Here is a 21,407-nt window from a genome sequence, read left to right as displayed (position 1 = left end):
GACTCGGACATCCAGGGCCTGGAGAGGAGGCTTTCCCAGAAGAAGCAGACACGGCGAGGCCGGGGTGAGGTACTGAGGCCCCCCTTGTGACTCTGCTGAAGCAACCCTCCTCCCTGCTACCCTGCCTGTAACCCTCTCCTCACTCTCACACTCCTCTAGAAATACACTGAGAGGAGGTCTGGTTGCTTGCATGGATAATGTCAATACCATACCTCCCTGTTATCTCCCCATCTCCCCCCCCTGTGAGGACTGTTTGAAAGACAGACAGCCCTGCATGCCAACCCCGACACTGCCCTGTGACCCTGCTACCCCCAGGACCTGCCTGCCTTGCACTTGGATGTGTCTGCCTCAAATCACACGCCTACAAATCTAAACCCCCCACAAACCTAAATCAGACTGCAAATCCAATAAGCATCTGTTATGTTTTTCCCTCACGCTTTCCGTAGAAACATAAGTTCAATTCAATGAAGAACTTAACTGTTTGCAACACTGTATGATTTGTATGCTTTTAATGCTGAATTGAAGGATTTCATTTCACTCTTCAAAAGTTGATGCTGATTCTCTTCACAACCTTAATTTGCACCTCATCTAATCAGCTGTATGTGGTTGTATACTGCCACTCCTCAATCAAAGATGCCACAGAAAGATAATGTTACCAACCTTGTCATTGTATWCAATGGAGTGTAGGACCCAGGGGAGTTCTCTCTCCCTCTGGCTTATTTGGGAGTGGTCACCACCTCTGCTCTGTCTGAGTAGCTGTGAGATTTCCTCCAAAAGAGAACAGCCTTCAATGTGATCTCTGCTTCCAGGGTGCCAGGAACGCTGATCCAGGAACTGCTGCAGGGACAGGGACAACACAGGACAACAGGTGAGTAATGGGACAACGTTGTTGCTTTGTCTGTTGGTGTGATTGTACATACAATGGTTTTATCCCTTCAGTAAAACGATGTCTCAAGTTGTACAGGGTAGGTCATTGGGTGTAGCTGCATCACTTTTCTGATGTTGAGAAATATGTACAGGAATTGTTGTCGATACAGGAAACAGTTATTATACTGTTCATTGTTGTATCCTCCAACTATAGTTGCGTCCCCAAAACCATGTCAACATCAACTGATTCACGCAGCATTATTTCATTTGCTGGACAAATCTGTTCATGACAGAAGGGATTGACTCAGCAAATCTTTTAGCCTTTTTTCAAATCATTTCTTAAGCTTCCTTATCCAGACAATATTTTGTTTTGGACAAAGATCAAATCTGGCAGTTGGTCTCACTGACATGAATTGTGCTTTGTTTTTAGACCATTAAGTTTTTTTTTACAACTTTATTGTCCCACAGAGGCTACAGATAATGCACTATTGACCTGTGTGCATCATTTCTGACACAACACACCACTTGGGTATGAGTAGAAAATCCACACGTTGTTTCTATAAGATACATGTATGTCAATGGTATTCAGACTATTGCTGGCGCATTACAGTTGGATGACTGATGCCTCTTCAGTGACTAAGCATCTACAAGTCTGTTTACACCCATCTGGATTGCTGTTGTCTTGATACTAACAGCTGGGACCCACTTCCCCAGGCTTGTATCTGTGTCTGTGCACTGGCAGGTTGGTCATTGAAGAGTCTAGCTAGACTGCAGCTTGATGACCAGTGCAGAGAGATGAAGCAAGTCTAAGCCATGATTCAAATTATTGCAGTCAATGCATTTTTGCAGGCATGTGAAATAACCGCCCTACAGTAACAATACCGTTTTTAAAGATAATGCAATTCAAAAGCTTGTGACTTTCTAAAGATATTCTCCAAAATGATCCCAGATTGTGCGGTTAATGTGCAGCATGAAGCCAGTGTGAAATGCAGAGGGAGGTAACACCAGGACATGCCAGGTTAATGGTTGAGCCCCAGGCTGGCTGGAGGCCACATACCAGACCTCCTCTGAGCCCAACTCCCACGTTCTTAATCCAGTTACACATTTCTTCATCCACTATGGATACATGCACTTGTCCATCACACAACTGTTGCAATACGTTACAGTCTTTACAGTRGTTGGTTCCCTATCAGTTAGAAATGAGAAAACATAGCAAAGTAAAGTTAGTCTTGCTGCCTAGTGGACATTCTTATAGAATACTTAATAGTTGAGCTACATACCTTTWAAACAAATTGAAGTTCAGCTAATTTCTTGCCTACTGTGTAATACATTCTTGGACAGATCTCTCCTAGTTGTTGTTTGCTAAYCTGAGCTCAAGTGTTTTGGCCAAGTGACCTCCTTCCTACCTCGAGACCTCAGAGTCCGGTTACTGAGACGGTTGCTAAGGAGATGTAAAATGGAAACATACAACAGTAAGAATATGGCAGGTTTTTACGGCTTCCTGTTGTCCAGGCCTCCTGCTTGGCAGCAGGCAGACACAGCCAGCTGCCAGACTCTGACTGGATCAACAGGCAGGTGTGATGCCTTTCTGTGACTGTGTTTATCTGGTTCAGACAGTGGACAGCTGTTTACTGATCTAATGCACTTTCTCAGATACATGTTTGTTTAATAATGATACTGATTTGCTCATGCTGCTATGTCTTTTAACTTCACATTTATTGGAGAACCCTGCATGATGTTTCCCTGTCATTTACACATGGTAATAAAGTCKGCGACTATGATGATGACTATAAGTTCTCCAAAGACAGAAGGTCCCCAGAGTAATTCTCTCTCTCTCGCTCTCTCAACTTTGTTTGATCTTTATATGCAAACCAGCAGCTGTGCCCAAAGGCCAAATCTGCATGACAAATGTATATACTACTGCACACAGTACCCTGTCCTTATACAGTGTGGAGCTCCACCATGTGGGCTGTTAATGTTGGGAAACATCTAATTGACTGGAGTTTGTGGGAGCATACAGTCATACAGTAAACCTGTTCTCTTTTCCTGTAATTTTTTCCAGCTCTTTGACTGGAGCAAAGCAACCTCTCCATCGTCCCATTGTCCCCACAACAGCTGTTGCTCAGAGGGCAGACCCTAGTCCCACACATGGTAAGGCTATGTAGGAGTTGATCCTGGATCCAATCCATACATGAAAACCTTTATTCAGAAAGAGTGGTGCTAAGGCTAGGCCACTCAACATGCAGTCTCAGTAAAATGGCCCAGTAAAGACTAGTAACAGTAGGTTAGGTATAATACTGCTGTGTACTTGAATGCTGTAGTTGGAATTGATTCATTTTAATAGTGGGTAATTATTTTTTTTTTTTAATTATTTTTTTTTTTTACCGTTATTTTACCAGGTAAGTTGACTGAGAACACGTTCTCATTTGCAGCAACGACCTGGGGAATAGTTACAGGGGAGAGGAGGGGGATGAATGAGCCAATTGTAATGTTTAAAATCTAATCAGTGACACTTCATGGAAAAACAGCCTCTACTAACGGAATACAGTAATACAGTAATTGGGACTACTGTTGAAGTCTTGTGATTCCTTGTCATTTCCTGCAGACTTTCCTGATCTGTCTGAATGAATTTGATATAAAACTGATATGGGTTAGTGAGAGGAGACGTTTCTTACTTTTAGCATGGAAAGAGCTGTAGTGTYTGGGTGGGGAGGTAGCACAGAAAAGGGACTGCGGGCCGGAAACGTTGATTATAGATCAGCTTTATCCAACTGTTTTTCTTGGAGATTAGTCTGAGAACCAGCCCAAAGGTTTGGCTTCTTTAGAAGAACATACATTCAACTGGAGAGGGTTCATTCAATCTTTACATATCTTCCCACCGACTTGATATAATTACTCTTAAAGCATCAAAAGCTGGATTGGGAGGCTATACAATTTCCTGATAAACCTTGTGATTCTGCTCCACTCTTTTGACCCGTGTCTTGTTTCCTCACTCTCATCTCTGTTACTCTCCACGTCTCCATGCTGTTCTACAATAGAACGCCTCTCCCCTGCACCTGAAGTCATGGAGTTCCCACCCAAAAGACCGGAGAAGCAGGTAGATGTCTTTCTCCTTCTTGGTGTTGGGATATGCAATTACTATACATACCTGTGTATACTGTACACAATGTGAAAACATTTTGAAAATGTATCTCTGATCTTTGAGGAGTGAGGTTCATCGGAAMGTTTTAGTGCTTTATGTATTGTGGTCTGAAAATAATCTGTATATATGAACATTTTGTTTTCTTTTAGCTGCCCTGATTAGGATCTTGCTATAACTATCAACAACTGCAAGCTGGAACAGGCCTGTGCCCTTGTGAGAAGCAGACTTTCACATCTCGCCAATACACTTTTTTTTGTGTTTGTTTGTGCAGATGAAAGCAGCAAGAGCCAAGTTCAATTTCCAGGCTCAGTCACCCAAGTGAGTTATAATTCCTGCTGATCGGCTGCAAACCATTCCTTCTCACATGTCCGTTTAACTGTATTGTCAGTGAAAAGAAACACACTCAATGTAATTATATCACATTTAGGCCAGTCAAACCTAATTTGACCAAACCGATTTTCTCAAAGCCCAATAATGTTAATATCGAGTTAGTAAAGCTGAGCTCTTCAATTAATCTAATGCATGTCCCTCGAGCCACAGTCTGACTTTTCTCCTCCTCTTCCTAGGGAACTGTCTCTACAGAAGGGAGACATTGTTTACATCCTCAGGCAGGTAGACGCCAACTGGTTTGAAGGAGAGCATCATGGGAGAGCCGGTATCTTCCCCACAACCTATGTGGAGGTGGGTGTGCATCCAACTAACCTCAGTGTCGATTTATGTGATGCGCTCCACATGTCATTCTGAACCTCACTCATTTCCGCCCCAGATTGTCCCTCCTACAGAGAAGCCCACACCCATCAAGTCTCCCACCATCCAGGTGCTMGATTATGGACAAGCAGTGGCTCTGTTCACCTTCAATGCAGACCTGCCTGTTGAGCTGTCCTTCCGTAAAGTGAGCATCCTACTATGTATTCTATCTTTAACACCCTAATACCTGTATTAAATCATGAAGAAAGCCAGTGCTACATGCTGCAGCCTGGAATCGATGCAGGACATGTTCATAAAAAGGCTGCAAGTAAAAACCCCATGACAGGACCATGACACACCACAGCACAGTAATGCAACACAGGAGCAGCTTCAGTTGTAGGTCCATCCTGCCCAGTTCCACATAGAGGTTTAGACGGTCATTTCTACCCACAGCCTTTTTAATGAGTGTAATTGATTAACTGTTTTATGAGGTCTTCCTAMTGGAAAATYTTGTTGCCTGTTTTTTTCTTCCCCAGAGTAGGTTAGAAAACAGCACTTGAATCAGACTATTCTTTTTGGGATACTATGGTACATGTGCCTTTCTGTATCTTGTTTTTTATCATGTGTTGGTGKTTGTTGCGTGTCCTGTAATTGTAAGTCATTGATGCATGCTGTGATAAAACAATTTCCCAAATTGGGATTAATAGTAATACTCTCTCTCATCTTTAGCTTTAGGATGTTGACTGTTCTTTTAGAATATTTTAATCATTCAAAGTATTCCCTCTACTGTGTCTCTCTCACATTGCCTGTGTTTTCTTCTTTATGGTTGATACACAGCTGTATTCATAATTACATAGATAGTGACAATTACCTGAGGTTTGAATGTATTACGTGAGAGTTATGGTACTTTTGTCATGAACCATGATGTCCCTGCTCCTCTATCTCAGGGCGAGGTGATCAGTGTAACCAGGCGTGTGGATGACAGGTGGTTGGAGGGCCGGGTCCCAGGGACTACCAGGAGTGGCATCTTCCCCACCAACTACGTCCAGGTTAACAAGTTGCCCCGCACCAAATCATCCTCTGACGACTACCCAGTTTGCCCCATGTCACCCACATCCCCAGAGCCAATGAGTCCAGGGCGCCCTCTACACTCACCCTGCTCTCCTTTGACCCGCTCYCCTCGGAGTCTGACCCCCTCCTCCCGCAGCCCTGAACCAGGATTTTCCCCCCTGAAGCCGTCCTCACCCATACCCCATGGCACAGTAGCTTCCCATTCACGTTCATCCCTCCAGCCCTCACTATCCAAAGAAGCACCCAATCACTGGCCACACCCCACTTCATGGCCTGCCTCCCCCACCCCCCAGAACAACCCCTGGGGAGGAGCACAACCGGCTTTGCACAACTCCATTGGCAGAGCTGATTCACCGTCCAATCAGATGTCCCCATCTGCACACAGGGGAGGAGCAGCCCCGAACAACATCCCCAAAACAAGAACGACCAACAATGCTGGCTCAACAGTAGTGCAACGCCAACCGTGAGTCAAATGTTTTTGTCAATGAAGATGTGATTTTATATAACGTGATTGAGGTACTGTTTATCTCATTTTTCATTGCCACAGTCTACTCACCTTGCCAAAAATCAAATCCCAAACCCTGGCCTGTGCTCTCACRCAGATACAAAGCAGTTTACAACTACAACCCACAGAACAGAGATGAGCTGGAACTGAGAGAGGGGGACATCGTACAAGTGATGGAGAAGTGTGATGATGGCTGGTTTGTAGGTAAGACATTTACACAAGACTTGAAAGGGGSAATCTGCAGTAGCTACATCTATTTTTGGACTTTATAAATTAATGATATGTACCCATTGATTCTTGAAGAATGTAACTTATAAATGCCTCATGAGCTTAGTTCAACTATCATACCKCATCAGCACCCAAAATATAAGCTTGTTTTACACAAATGTTTGTAAACAAACTAAAATGTAAACAAACACTATATAGCCTCAAAACATGGTTAAAACTGTGTTTATTTCATGGATGGTCTGTCCTTGCATCCATAGCTCTGTCTATGAATTTTAGAGTGCTTACATTTCTCCAGCCCCACCCCTCAGCTTTTTAGCAGAATGTGCTGGGGAGGACACTTTGTTATTGTTTCGGCAGCTGATTGCCACTTTTAAGTTAAGTCAAATGAAATACAAGTGTGCCCCCTATCGGGCATCAAATGATATTACAAGTATTACTTATGTAGTCAGATGAATGGACCAGGGTTGTCTTGGCTATATGATGTAAAGTAGGAGGGAACTTTTGGTTGACAATGTGCTCTGCTCTTTCCTTAGGTACGTCAGAAAGGACACATGCCTTTGGGACRTTCCCGGGGAACTATGTGACACCAGTGTAACTGCTTRACTCTACCTGTCCACTCCACAACCACATGGACTGTAGTGGACACATGACTATTAGATAAACCAGCACATCAGATCATTCCAGCAGCCATATGATCAACCCCTTACCACAACACCCACTTTCACCAACCTGGTTTAGTCAGGTCTGCATGTTCACATCAGCCAGTGACCACAGCTGTTGACCATTGTGCAGCTAGTCTGGAGGTAGGAACACTGTGTGGTTTGACACCTCACCCCCAGCATGTGGTCCATCACTGAATAGTCTTGGAGTGATTTTCACAGACACTGCTTGAATGGATAGAATGAATGCTGATGATACTGTTCCAGGTACAGTATAAAGAAAGAACTTTGTCCTCATTGACTACAACTAAAATGACATTCCTTCAGTACAGTTCAGCTACTTCTATGTGTTCGGCTTAGCATGCACCTGCTGCACTTTGTCACCCAAGTGCCGTCACAGACACAAATGCCTGAGAATGTTATGTTCTCTATAACGTAGACAGAATGAATGTTGCCTTTTAAATGTCTTCCTACACTTTGATTTCAGATCAATAATAGCGTCCTGGGTGTGCCGAGGCTACAGCACTGATATGACCGTCCAATATACATGAATGGATCACTTACTTTATTATTCCAAACAATGGCATCAAATATTTGTTGCTTGGTTACAAAATAGTTCTGCTGACTCTCCATTTGTTCAAGATTGTTTGCTCTGCTGCATAGAGTACTAATACAATCAAGGCGACGTCTTCATGTCCTTCAGTGTGTTATTGTTCGCTACTTACATCTWTAATTAATCTCACATGTAATGATTCAGCCAGCCATTTGTGCAGCTTGTATTTCTGTTGGGAACAGAGGAGGTGTTGAGTGTTATAGTGGAAGTTGAATGTGATGGTGGAGGAGGAGGAGGAGGTATGTTGACGTTAACCCCCAAGTGAATGCAACACGGAATGTCTTGACAGAGCAGAAGTGGAGCTACACCAATTGTATCAATTCAGTGGAACTACTGACATTTTTAGGCCATGACCTAAGGGATAGCAAAGAGATGCCATTGCTTCACTTTGGAGCACATATCTTTTCTGWAACGTATCCTGCTTGTCAACTACAACATCAAAACCCACAATGGTGTTCAAACATTTCAGAAAGAAAGGCGTGAACAGTAAGATGGACCAGAAGATTGATTCCTTAGGCTACTGTACATTTGATTTGATAGCTCAATTCTACTGCAAACTGTGTTTGTTTACTACTGTTTCTATAATCTGTCGCTTTAAAAATTAACCAATTTGCTTTGACATACAGTATACCACAGGTGTCAAACTCATTCCACGGGGGCCGAGTGTCTGCGGGTTTTCGCTCCTCCCTTGTACTTGATTGATGAATTAACATCACTAATTAGTTAGGAACTCCCCACACCTGGTTGTCTAGGGCTTTATTGAAAGGAAAAACCAAAAACCTGCAGACACTAGGCCCTCCGTGGAATGAGTTTGACACCCCTGCAGTATACATTAAAACAGTGAATCGAAGGTCTGCATACAAGTGTAACCAATGGCAAATATACGTTTGTAAGTCAATACTAAACAATTTTATGTACTTACCCGAACCCCTATCATTATGTTGCCAAATTAAATGTTTCTCTGCTTTGTTCATTAACGGTATTGTCAAAATGCAACATACCTTTTCTAGCCACAACATATGATTGTACAGGGTTTTAACCATGTATCAGATTAAACATAATATATTTCATTTAATACCAACCAATGTTCTTCAATCTATGATACACATACATTATGTAATTCAAATAAACCATATCAAGTCATAAAACGGTTTTGATGTGTGACTCGAATTGATTCCCGAGCGGTTTGACGTTTGTGAAGTAGCTTGGCCAGGGCTCTCCGACCCTGTTCCTGGAGAGCTACACTCCTGAAGGTGTTCACTCCAACCCCATTTGGAAGTAACCCGATTCGCCTTATCAACCAGCTAATTATTAGATTCAGCTGCGCTAGATTAGGGTTGGAGTGAAAACCAATAGAACAGTAGCTCTMCAGGAACAGGGTTGGAGAGCCCTGAGCTAGGCCTACCTCTAGTTCCTTCATAAATATGAGTTTACAGTCTGTTTCTGCTCTCTTAAAAGGCAGATTTCCCACAAATGTGTAGGCCTATTCTAGGAGGACTATTTTATTCCAAAGTGTGATCATGAACACAGAGACAACCATCAGCACATGTGACTATAGCTAGCGCTCCATTTCCTCTTCTTACAAAGTGGCCCTGCTCAGGAGTTGCGTGGATCAACCAATGGGTGCCACGTCATCAACAGTGCTGCCGGGCACCAGATTGTTATAACATACGATGTGATGAGCTGATATCTAAAATTCCTATCAAGGCGTTGTAAGATCTGGCATGGGTCAGCAACGTCTGATGAGAGAAACACGACCATCACGTGCTTAGCTGATACYTAAAATGCCTATCCAGGTGTTATAAGATCTGGCATCCATCAGCAATGGCTGAGTAAAGGAACGTGACTGTTATCTCATGTTGCTAAATACAGTTGGACATTCTCTAGTTTTTTGCAGCGTTTATTTCCGTTAACGTGTATGTAGTTGATTTCATGTTGCATTGATTTTGCAATTGCAAATGACGTTTCTGAAAACGCAAATGCTTGGACAGGGACTCATGTCTGAGTAGACTGCGTTTTGGAAACATATTRATGTCTCAGCCATATCCCCTGTCGCCTAGTTCGTTAGGCCTACAGCAAATTGCTAGAGATAATGTCCCTGCCAAAATGAATTGGCAGAGTCTACGGATACGACTTTTCTGAGCCCTTCTTCCAGACATCTAAAGGTCCCGAAGCTTCTGCACATGTGCGGGACTCTACTTTAAACACAGAGTCTCAGTTTCATGGGGATATGCATTTAGATCTTCTTGAGTCATAGTGTTGTTTCGAAGTAGCCTACAGTGTTGTTTTGAATTRGTGTTATTGGTCACATAACATGGTTAGCAGATGTTATTGTGAGTGTAGTGAAATGCAGTGCAGCAATATCTAACAAGTAATATCTAAAGATTCCACAACAAATACCTAATACACACAAATCTTAAGAAGGAATGGAATAAGAATATGTAAATATGTGATGAGCAATGTCAGTGGCATAGGCTAAGATGCAATAGAATAGAATACAGTATATACATATGAGATGAGTAATGCAAGATATGTAAACATTATTAAAGTGCATTATTAAAGTGACCAATGATTTCAAGTCAGTATGCAGGCAGCAGCCTCTCTGTGCTAGTGATGGCTCTTTAACAGTCTGAGGCCTTGAGATAGAAGCTGTTTTTCAGTCTCTCGGTCCCAGCTTTGATGCACCTGTATTGACCTCGCCTTCTGGATGTGTAGCGGGATGAACAGACAGTGGCTCGGGTGGTTGTTGTCCTTGATGATCTTTTTGGCCTTCCTGTGACATCGGATGCTGTAGGTGTCCTGGAGGGCAGGTTGTTTGCCCACGGTGATGTGTTGTGTTAGACCGCACCACCCTCTGGAGAGCCCTGTGGTTGTGGGTGGTGCAGTTGCAGTACCAGGCAGTATACAGCCCGACAGGATGCTCTCATTCTGCGTCTGTAAAAGTTTGTGATGGTTTTAGGTGCAAAGCCAAATTTCGCTGTTGCGCATTCTTCACACACTGTCTGTGTGGGTGGACCTGACAGTTTGTCAGTGATATGTAGAACTTAAAGCTGAAGAACTTAAAACTTTCCCCKTTCTCRACTGCTYTCCTGTCGATGTGGATAYGGGGGTGSTCCCTCTGCTGTTTCCTGAAGTCCACGATCATCTCCTTTGTTTTGTTGAGTGAGAGGTTATTTTCCTGACACCACACTCCGAGAGTCACATGTGCCCTCACCTCCTCCCTGTAGGGTGTCTCGTCATTGTTGGTAATCAAGCCTACTACTGTTTGGTCGTCTGCAAACTTGATGATTGAGTTGGAGGCGTGCATGGCCACGCAGTCAAGGGTGAACAGGGAGTACAGGAAGGGGCTGAGAACACACCCTTGTGGGGCCCCAGTAATGAGCATCGGCAAAGTGGAGATGTTGTTTCCTACCTTCACCACCTGGGGGCGGCTCAAGAAGACCAGGACCCAATTGCACAGGGCGGGGTTGAGACCCAGGGCCTCAAGCTTAATGATGAGCTTGGAGGGTACTATGGTGTTGAATGCTGAGCTGTAGTCAATGAACAGCATTCTTACATAGGTATTCCTCTTGTCCAGATGGGATAGAGCAGTGTGCAGTGTGATGGCAATTGCATAATTTGTGGACCTATTGGGGCGGTAAGCAGCTTGAAGTGGGTCTAGGGTGACAGGTAAGGTGGAGGTGATATGATCCTTGACTAGTCTCTCAAAGCACTTCATGATGACYGAAGTGAGTGCTACAGGGCGATAGTAATTTATTTCAGTTACCTTTGCGTTCTTSGGTACAGGAGCAATGGTGGCCAACTTTGGCCAGTAGACTGGGATAGGGAGAGACTGAATATGTCCGTAAACACACCAGTCAGCTGGTCTGCGCATGCTCTGAGGACTCGGCTAGGGATGCCATCTGGGCCTGCAGCCTTGCGAGGGTTAACACGTTTAAATGTCTTACTCACTTTGGCCACGGAGAGGGAGAGCCCACAGTCCTTGGTAGCGGGTCGCGACGMTGGTTTGGCAGCATGCCAGAAAAATGTGACCATTCACACAAACATCGTAAAATCTWTTTTTTTCTTTTTTCTTCATACAGTGACATTACACTATYCTATTATATTCAGTTCTGTTATGTAGAATAGGCATACTATCATTATGGGAACTTGTAGACATTGATTCATTTTTCATCTAACTTTATTAAATTATGCACCAATTGCCAGAGTAGCCTGTAAACTAAAGTAGAGAATCCCGCACATGAGCAGAAGCTTCGGGACCTTTGGCTGTTGGGAAGAGGGGTCCAGAAAAGTGGGATCTGCAACCACTCTGAAAGTAATTTCACTAACCATTACAGTAGGCAGCTCAAGAAAAGCGTTCAAGACACAGTAGAATGGGACCTTAAGCACTTACACAAATTAGTAACATATTGTACAAATGCACTTACAAATTCTGAACATATTGTACAATTTGGAATTCGTAACATGTCATGCACACACAAAAAAAAGCAGGATGTAACATATCATACAAAATGGATGACGTTATYCACAATTGTGCACAATTTTTCGGGGGTCTGTTTTGGCTCGTGTGCCCTACTTTCAGAACTAATGGCTAAAAGTCAAACTAACCTCGATCTGGAACGCATCTTTAATTATCTAGTGGCCAATCACTTTGGACATTCTTTGTTCTCCAGGGGATTGCCAGCGTATCCATTGTCCCTGCAGCCAAGGGGGAGGTTAGTTTTGAGAAAAGTTTGCAATTCTCATAATAGTGTTTGTCATGTTTTGCTTTCCTACACTCTTAAAGGGTTCCAAAAGGGTTCTTTGGCTGTCCCCATAGGATAACCATTTTTGGTTCCTCTGTGGAAAGGGTTCTACATGGAAGCCAAAAAGGTTCRACCTGAAGCCAAAAGGGTTCTACCTGGAACCAAAAAGGGGTTTTCAAGGTTATCCTATGGCTGGATGGCATGTGTAGGCGTAGGCATATTTAGGCCTATTGTATTTTGGGATCCCTATGGATCAGTTGAATTTTGTAATGCTATGTATTATCTGCAGATGGCGCACTAAGACAAATGTGCAAGGCCCTATGGCCTGGTCACGGCTAGAATGATCCAGTTATTGTCAAATTAAAGTCTGATTTGAATTTTCGTAGCAGATTAGACGAATTTATGCAGCAGGTTAGGAGAATTGGGTTAAGGTTAGAAAAKTAGTTAGGGTTAGCTAAAACGCACCTTTTGGCATTCATTTGACAAAAGCTGGATCTCTTCTAGCCATTACCCTATGTAATATCTCAATTATCACCCACCCTTCCAGTATCCCCGACACGCCCAGCGCGCTCATACCTTTATTTTCATAACAGCACGTGGCACTATGAGCCATTATATGGGTGACCACAGGTGGTGTCATATCACTTCTGTATCCAATACCCAGCAATAGGAGTACATTTCAGAAGTCTTTTCAGACCCAGAGGCTTTTCACACTGACAACATAGTAGCGCGAATTGCTCTCAGAGAAGGCTGCGATACCTGTGAGCAGAAGGAACGGACATTGAAAACCTCATTTTTTTCTGTATTTTTGGAGGCGACTTGCGCGCAAGGGGTGTAGTGTTTCTGGTCCTGCGCTCTTTTAGTACTGTCTGTGAGTTTAGTGCTGTCTGTGAGTTTAGTACTGTCTGTGAGTTTAGTGCTGTCTGTGAGTTTAGTGCTGTCTGTCTATGAGTTTTTGACTTGTGATAGGGTATTCATCGGGAGAGCCCCGGTGTTGGATCTGCCGGTGTACGGACACAATTCGACTAACACTGATTTATTGACCAACTACATTGATTTAGGTAAGTGTAATAGGCTACTTTCTGTATGTCTCCCATTACCGGTCAATTCACACTAGGCTATCGGCTAGGAATCAATCATTTGATTCAATTAGGCCACAATTCACTTTATTTAGACAAACGATAAGAAATCKTGTATGCAATGTATGCTGGCCTATACCTATAAACATGAGATACAAGTGTTCTTGTTGATGCTGTCAAATTGTCTGTACACCTTGGTTTATGTAATTATTCACTTGATTGCTAATTTAAGGCTCCGTTAACACAGGCAGCCCATTTCTGAACTTTTGTCCAATCAATGATCTGATTGGTCAAAATACCAATTGGTGAAAAAAGATCAGAATTGCGCTGCCTMTGTTAATGTAGCCACAGTGRCCCAAGCCATCTGAACCTGAACAATCTTTTGTGTATCTTGGATTTATACCTAAGCTCACAACAGGCTTGACTGTGCCTGTCTCATACCTCCACCCAGTGGTTTGACAGAGTTTTCTTAACTGTCACTGAAAAGAAGGAATAGTTGCCACCAACATCATTTTAGATTTCATTGGCTGTGTTTACACAGGTGGCCTAATTTAGATATTTTGCCAATTCTTTGGTATATCTGATACCAATCTGATTGCTTTCTGTGTAAACAGTAAAACACAAATGCAATCTAATATTTTGAGTAAAGATTTATACCCTACCATTTATACTTCCACTGCTAAATTGTTGCACCCCCACACACACACATTTTCGGGATAGAAAAAGGCTTCAGTGTAAACTTAAATGACTTAACCCAGACAGAAAGTGTGTAGAAAAATATAGTTGGCATATATATATTGAAATAATGTCATCTTTTTAAGAACTAGAAATAACCAAAATAAAATGTAGACAGTCAAGGAGATATGAAAAATTCCCTAATGATGAATTTAGGAGTATTTTTGACAGGGCATGCAGGGTACATGCCCAGGGGCCCCGATTGGAGTCCCTGTTGGTTTTGTTATGTTTGAGCATAAGAACACAGAAATAGCCATGGCAAAATATGTAGAGTTGCAGGAAATTTGCTGAAAAACTGCAATTTTTCTCTCTGCTGGACTGATTTTTRAGCCAACTCACAACCCCCTTCCCGCCTGCGACCATTGCCACAAAAAATGTTTTACCCCGCTAACACTGGTAGATTTAATTATTGGGCATTTTGAATGGGTGGGAAAAAGCTGGAAGTGTTTCCCAGGACTGTTGCTCTCAACCCAAGCCTCACTCAACCCCCCTGCCCCATTCCCCCTCCCTGCTGTTTGCACTGTACCTGTAACTCTCCATTGTGTTTGTTCTCTCCAACCTTTCATGTGTTTGCTGCCACCAACTCCCCTCTTGTTTTCAATTGTGTCTATTTCCTGATGGTTCTGCTGTTCTTAGTGTGCAGGGCCATGGCACAAACAGTTCACAGACAAACAGTCCAGGGAKAAAACAGACCACAGTAATTTTGGACAAGTAGTAGCCTACATTTTTGGAGAATGTAGGACAGTAGCCATCTAATTTAGCTGCTGTGGAAACATTATATATATATTTGGCCATTCTTCTTGTTTTTCTTTATATGAACAACACTAATGATGTTTGCTATAGGCTCTATTGTGTAGAGCTTTTCTCCTGAATCACAAGAAGCAACATGCATGAAGTTGCAGTTCTGGAGGAAGTTACACACAGATGCAATCTGGAGTTTGTATGATGAAAGCTTCACTGTTGCTTGTTCTCTTGTTTCGAGCATTGTGGTTTTCTCAGTTGCTGTTTTAGCTGAAACAGACGAGTGTCACTGGGTGACTGGCTCATGTTGACATCCTTTAAATACTTAGACATTTCTATTGAATTGAAACATCAATTGCCATGTCTTTCGGTCTGTTTCTCCTTTCTGAGCATTTTCTGCTCTCTGTAAGAGCTGTATGTGTAAAACCACTGCCTGAGATGGCTTTAGACTTTGAATGAGCTGTGGAGACTTGTCGTTGCAACAGGATATTTAACAAAAACGTGCATGTGATCAACTTGACAAAGCAGTGGTAAACTTTCCTGTGACTGCCTCAGTGGTTCAGAAGTCTTAAAATCAAATCAAAGTTTATTGGTCTCGTACACAGATTTGCAGACATTATTGCAGGTGCAGCGAAATGCTGATGTTTCTAGCTCCAACAGTGCAGTAATATCTAGAAACACATTAACAATACACACAGACCAATATGAAAATGAGCATTGTCAGAATGAGCATTGTCAGAGTCTGGGATAGCGTTATATGTGTGTATGCACACATACAGTTGAAGTCGGAAGTTTACATACACCTTAGCCAAATACATTTAAACTCAGTTTACAATTCCTGCCATTTAATCCTCGTAAAAATTCCCTGTCTTAGGTCAGTTAGGATCACCACTTTATTTTAAGAATGTGAAATGTCAGAATAAGAGTAGAGAGAATGATTTATTTCAGCTTTATTTACTTTCTCACATCCAAGTTGGTCAGAAGTTTACATACACTCAATTAGTATTTGTAGCATTGCCTTTAAATGTTTAACTTGGGTCAAACGTTTCGGGTAGCCTTCCACTCGCTTCCCACAATAAGTTGGGTGAATTTGGCCCATTCCTCCTGACAGAGCTGGTGTAACTGAGTCAGGTTTGTGGGCTCCTTGCTCGCACACACTTTTTCAGTTCTCCCACACATTTTCTATAGGCTTTGTGATGGCCACTCCATATCTTGACTTTGTTGTCCTTAAGCCATTTTGCAACTACTTTGGAAGTATGCTTGGGTCATTGTCCATTTGGAAGACCATTTGTGACCAAGCTTTAACTTCCTGACTGATGTCTTGAGATGTTGCTTCAATATATCCACATAATTTTCCTGCTCATGATGCATCCATATTTTTGTGAAGTGCACCAGTCCCTCCTGCAGCAAAGCACCTCTACAATATGATGCTGCCATCCCGTGCTTCATGGTTGGGATGGTGTTCTTTGGCTTGCAAGTATCCCCATTTTTCCTCCAAACGTAACGATGGTCATTATGGCCAAACAGTTCTATTTTTGTTTCATCCGAGAGGACATTTCTCCAAAAAGTACGATCTTTGTCACCATGTGCAGTTGCAAACCGTTGTCTGGTTTATTTTATGGCGGATTCGGAGCAGTGGCTTCTTCCTTGCTGAGCGGCTTTTCAGGTTATGTCGATGTAGGACTCGTTTTACTGTGGATATAGATACTTTTGTACCTGTCTCCTCCAGCATCTTCACAAGGTCCTTTGCTGTTGTTCTGGGATTGATTTTCACTTTTCGCACCACAGTACGTTCATCTCTAGGAGACAGAACGTATCTCCTTCCTGAGCAGTATGACAGCTGCGTGGTCCCATGATGTTTATACTTACGTACTATTGTTTGTACAGATGAGCGTGGTATCTTCAGGCATTTGGAAATTGCTCCCAAGGATGAACCAGACTTGTGGTGGTCTACAATTTTTTTTCTAAGGTCTTGGCTGATTTCTTTTGATTTTCCCATGATGTCAAGCAAAGAGGCACTGAGCTTGAAGGTAGGCCTTGAAATGCATCCACAGGTACACCTCCAATGGACTGAAATGATGTCAACTAACCTATCAGACGCTTCTAAAGCCATGAAATAATTTTCTGGAATTTTCCAAGCTGTTTAAAGGCACAGTCAACTTAGTGGATGTAAACTTCTCACCCACTGGAATTGTGATTACAGTGAAATAATCTGTCTGTAAACAATTGTTGGAAAAATGACTTGTGTCATGCACAAAGTAGATGTCCTAACCGACTTGCCAAAACTATAGTTTGTTAACAAGAAAGTTGTGGAGTGGTTGAAAAACAAGTTTTATTGACTCCAACCTAAGTGTATGTATTCTTCCGACTTCAACTTACATACATACTACCGTTCAAAAGTTTGGGGTCCCTTATAAATGTCCTTGTTTTTGAAAGAAAAGCACTTTTTTTTGTCCATTTAAAATAACATCACATTTTTCAGAAATACAGTGTAGACATTGTTAATGTTATAAATTACTTTTGTAGCTGGAAACACGTACAGAGGCCCATTAGGCGACTCCGAGATGCTGGCCTTATAGGTAGAGTTCCTTTGTCCAGTGTCTGTCTTCTTTTGCCCATCTTAATCGCTTCTTTGTATTGGACAGTCTGAGGTATGGCTTTTACTTTGCAACTATGCCTTGATCGCCTCTTCACTGTTGACGTTGAGACTGGTGTTTTGCGGGTACTATTTAATGAAGCTGCCAGGTGAGAACTTGTGAGGCGTCTGTTTCTCAAACTAGACACTATAATGTACTTGTCCTCCTGCTCAGTTGTGCACCGGGGCCTCCCACTCCTCTTTCTATTCTGGTTAGAGACAGTTTACGCTGTTTTGTGAAGGGAGAAGTACACAGCGTCGTAGTTTCTTGGCAATTTCTCACATGGAATAGCCTTCATTTCTCAGAACAAGAATAGACTGACGAGTTTCAGAATAAATTTATTTGTGTCTGACCATTTTGAGCCTGTAATCGAAACTACAAATGCTGATGCTCCATATACTCAACTTTTCTAAAGGCCAGTTTTATTGCTTCTTTAATCAGAACAATAGTTTTCAGCTATGCTAACAATTGCAAAATGGTTTTCGAATGATCAATTAGCCTTTTAAAATGATCAACTTGGATTAGCTAACAACGTGCCATTGGAACACAGGAGTGATGGTTGCTGACAATGGGCCTCTGTACGCCTATGTAGATATTCCATAAAAAATCTGACGTTTCCAGCTACAGTATCCATTTACAACATTAACAATGTCTACACTGTATGTCTGATCAATTTGATGTTATTTTAATGGACAAAAATGTGCTTTTCTTTCAAAAACAAGGACATTTCTAAGCTGAATCCATGGCCAAAGTATGTATGTACATACATACTTTTGGCCATGGATTCAATGATTTCAACAACATCCGTTGCTGGCGGGTGTATTAAAATTGAACACACAGCCATGCAATCTCCATAGTCAAACATTGGCAGTAGAATGGCCCGTACTGAAGTGCCTCAGTGACTCAACGTGGCACTGTCATAGGGTGCAAACTTTCCAACATGTCAGTTCGTCAATTTTCTTCCATACTAGAGCTGCTCTGGTCAAACTGTAAGTGCTGTTATTGTGAAATGTCTTGGAGCAACAACGGCTCAGCCGTAAATTGGTAAGGCCACACAAGCACACAGAACAGAACCACTGAAGCACGTAGCGCGTAAAAAATTCTGTCCTAACTACCGATTTCCAAACTGCCTCTGGAAGCAACATCAGCACAATAACTGTTCATCAGGAGCTTCATGAAATGGGTTTCCATGGCTGAGCAGCCGCACGCAAGCCTAAGCTCTCCATGCACAATGGTAACTTCACTGGCCTGCACATAGCCCTGACCTCAACCCCATCGAACACCTTTGGGCTGAATTGGAACGCCAACTGTGAGCCAGGCCTGATCGCCCGACCTCATTAATGCTCTTGTGGCTGAATGGAAGCAAGTTCCCCCCCCAGCAATGTTCCAACATCTAGTGGAAATGTTGTTCGATAGATACCATTACAAGTAATGATGACATGCTAACCTCTCACCATTAGAATAACTGGATGTTAGCGTTTAATTTTTTTATTTTTGGAGGGGTGATATTTGTCCGTCGAACTTCCTCAATCATTATTCACAATTGATTCAGGACTATCCGTAATCATGGTAGCATCCACATTAACGTAAGTGTTTTAAAACATACTATTTTACCATTAATAATTTTTMGGGGGCACAAAATAATCTGAAACACAAACAAAACAAAAAGCAAATGCATCCAAAAAGTTTGTAGTCACAAGCCAGATGTAATCATTGCGTGCTAGGAATATGGGACCAAATACAAAATGTTGACTACTTTTTAATGACTATATATAAGTAAATGTGTGTCCCAATACATTTGGTCCCTTTCAAAATGGGGGGACTATTTACAAAAACTGCTTTAGTTTCTAAACGGTTCACCTGATATGGATGAAAATATCCTCAAATGAAGGCTGACAGTCTGCACTTTAACTCCTTAGTCACTGTCTAACTTCCAAGCGCTGGAGTACAGCGGCAAAATAATAAAAAATGCTGTTCCAATAATTACTGAGAGCACTGTGTATGGACAGTATAAAAATAGAAAAGGTGTGTACAGCACTAGTTAATATGGTCTGTGTAGGGGATGTGGTGAGGGGGGTCTGACTCCCTACAGCAATCTGTATAGTGATAACACCAGTAACATGATACTCAGAGGATGCTGTTGAGAGGGAGTGAGAAGTGGAGCCAGTGCACTCTGAAGCCACACAACTGACACAACCATGGCTACTGTACCAAGTACAGTAGTAACAATAGCTGCCAGATATGTGGTATGGTCGTTTTTAGGATAGCATATAAAGAACCTTGATAAAATAATTATGTCCCTTGCGTAAAAGGTTAAATTCATAATGACATTGAAATTCCAGAGATGTATTGGAGATATGTTAGGCTAAATATAAACGCGGTCAAGTTTTCCTTTTAAGAGGAAGTAACCTGCAGCTCAGTATTAGATGGTAATMTAAGTCTCACACAACCTAGGAAGATCTTAGTCACTTATCTCCCTTCAACAACACCCCATTCTTTTCTTATCTATTCTGTTATTGTTTTATATGTCCTCATCACCCTAGTGATGGCAATTTTACTTGATGAAGTCACTGCGTGTGATTAGTGTTAGAATGTTGAGAATGTAATTCCACATTTAACACAGGGAGAGGCTTTCCATGGCATTCCTCTCTCTATTCAATGGGTGTGTGTCGGGGCAGGCGGCAGGACGGGTGTCCATCAGCCACAGTCCTCCTCACGAAGGGGAGTGTGCTTGAAAACATTACAGGGCATCAGCAAAAAAAAGAACACTCACAAAGGCTATGGAAAGTTCACAGAGCTAAATTGCCACAAGTGAGAGATTTTCATGTGTGAATCATACCCAGACCATTCTGCTACAACCACAGCAGTGGATGTGTGTTTTTCTGCATTAAAGTTCAGCCAGAAGCAAGTTGAGATGAAGTACATCTGCAGATTGAATCATGCCATTCCCTCTGCATTAGCACAAAAAAAGTTCTGCTCCAATGAATCTTGTCGCTGACTTCCAGGAAAAAGGCCTGTGTAAAACCTGGTTCTGTAGTAACCAGGGGGAAAGGTGAGGAGTGTGAGCTGAGCATGGCGCATAAACAGACATGTTRATATCCAGGCCTGGCATCTTCTCTGTGCTAGCCAACAAGACTCCTCTTTAAAGCACATCAATCAGAATAGAGAAACCCTGGCATAATTGTTGTTTAGTGARGTGCACATGAAACCAAAGACTCACCCAAAGGTGTGTTAGCATTATCTTGCTATACTTKGTTCTGCTAAACTGTAGATGATATCACAGACCTGTTTTAGCAGGACCCACACCCACTTTCACAATTACGTAGTTTTGAAGTGACGGTAAACAAAGAATTCACAGGGAGGGAGTACTTTAGACAAGTTGCATTGTGTCAAAGGTATGGCACTTGTGGTGGTGAATTGGCCTCCAGGTTACTCCCATCCCAAGACCAAGCCCCAGACTCAGTGCCACCAGTGAACACTCCTGTATCTCGTTCTACCAAGTCGACAGCAGTGARCCTCTCCTGCCCCGGTGTTATGTTGTGTACTAGAAAGCGTTTCCATGTTGTGTATAGAAGAGGCTAGTCACTGAGTGTACKGTCGGTAACCCAGGCTTACCAGTGGCTAAAGCTAATTGATTTTAATCTGCCTGTCTGGTGAACACCGCTGGCACCATGCAGTGCATGTTTGAGCAGTGAGGAA

The 21,407-nt window shown here is 42.5% G+C and overlaps 2 protein-coding genes across 6 annotated transcripts in view; both read left to right on the top strand.

The window, feature by feature from the left end:
* Positions 1-8,924, top strand: part of LOC111957752 (vinexin) — a 45,695-nt gene extending 36,771 nt beyond the window's left edge. For 3 of the 5 annotated variants that reach the window (XM_023978728.2, XM_023978727.2, XM_023978726.2), the window contains exons 11-20: positions 1-69; positions 810-868; positions 2,930-3,018; positions 3,906-3,964; positions 4,281-4,327; positions 4,576-4,690; positions 4,776-4,901; positions 5,644-6,230; positions 6,370-6,476; positions 7,034-8,924. The exon at positions 1-69 is cut by the window's left edge and continues 42 nt beyond it. In XM_023978728.2, the coding sequence (XP_023834496.1) occupies positions 1-69; positions 810-868; positions 2,930-3,018; positions 3,906-3,964; positions 4,281-4,327; positions 4,576-4,690; positions 4,776-4,901; positions 5,644-6,230; positions 6,370-6,476; positions 7,034-7,095 (1,320 nt within the window). In that variant the 3' untranslated portion in view covers positions 7,096-8,924. The remainder of the gene's footprint in view (positions 70-809; positions 869-2,929; positions 3,019-3,905; positions 3,965-4,280; positions 4,328-4,575; positions 4,691-4,775; positions 4,902-5,643; positions 6,231-6,369; positions 6,477-7,033) is intronic. The other 2 variants (XM_023978729.2, XM_023978730.2) reach the window with 2 other exon arrangements.
* A 4,199-nt stretch (positions 8,925-13,123) lies between these two features.
* pdlim2 (PDZ and LIM domain 2 (mystique)) overlaps positions 13,124-21,407 on the top strand; it is a 68,835-nt gene continuing 60,551 nt past the window's right edge. The window contains exon 1 of the mRNA XM_023978926.2: positions 13,124-13,578. The gene's annotated coding sequence lies outside the window, so the exon portion shown is untranslated. The remainder of the gene's footprint in view (positions 13,579-21,407) is intronic.

This window comes from Salvelinus sp. IW2-2015, linkage group LG33, assembly GCF_002910315.2.
Source record: "Salvelinus sp. IW2-2015 linkage group LG33, ASM291031v2, whole genome shotgun sequence".
Lineage (NCBI taxonomy): Eukaryota > Metazoa > Chordata > Actinopteri > Salmoniformes > Salmonidae > Salvelinus > Salvelinus sp. IW2-2015.
The sequence above is the reverse complement of the archived record's forward strand: the minus strand, read 5'-3'. Positions and strand labels throughout refer to the sequence as shown.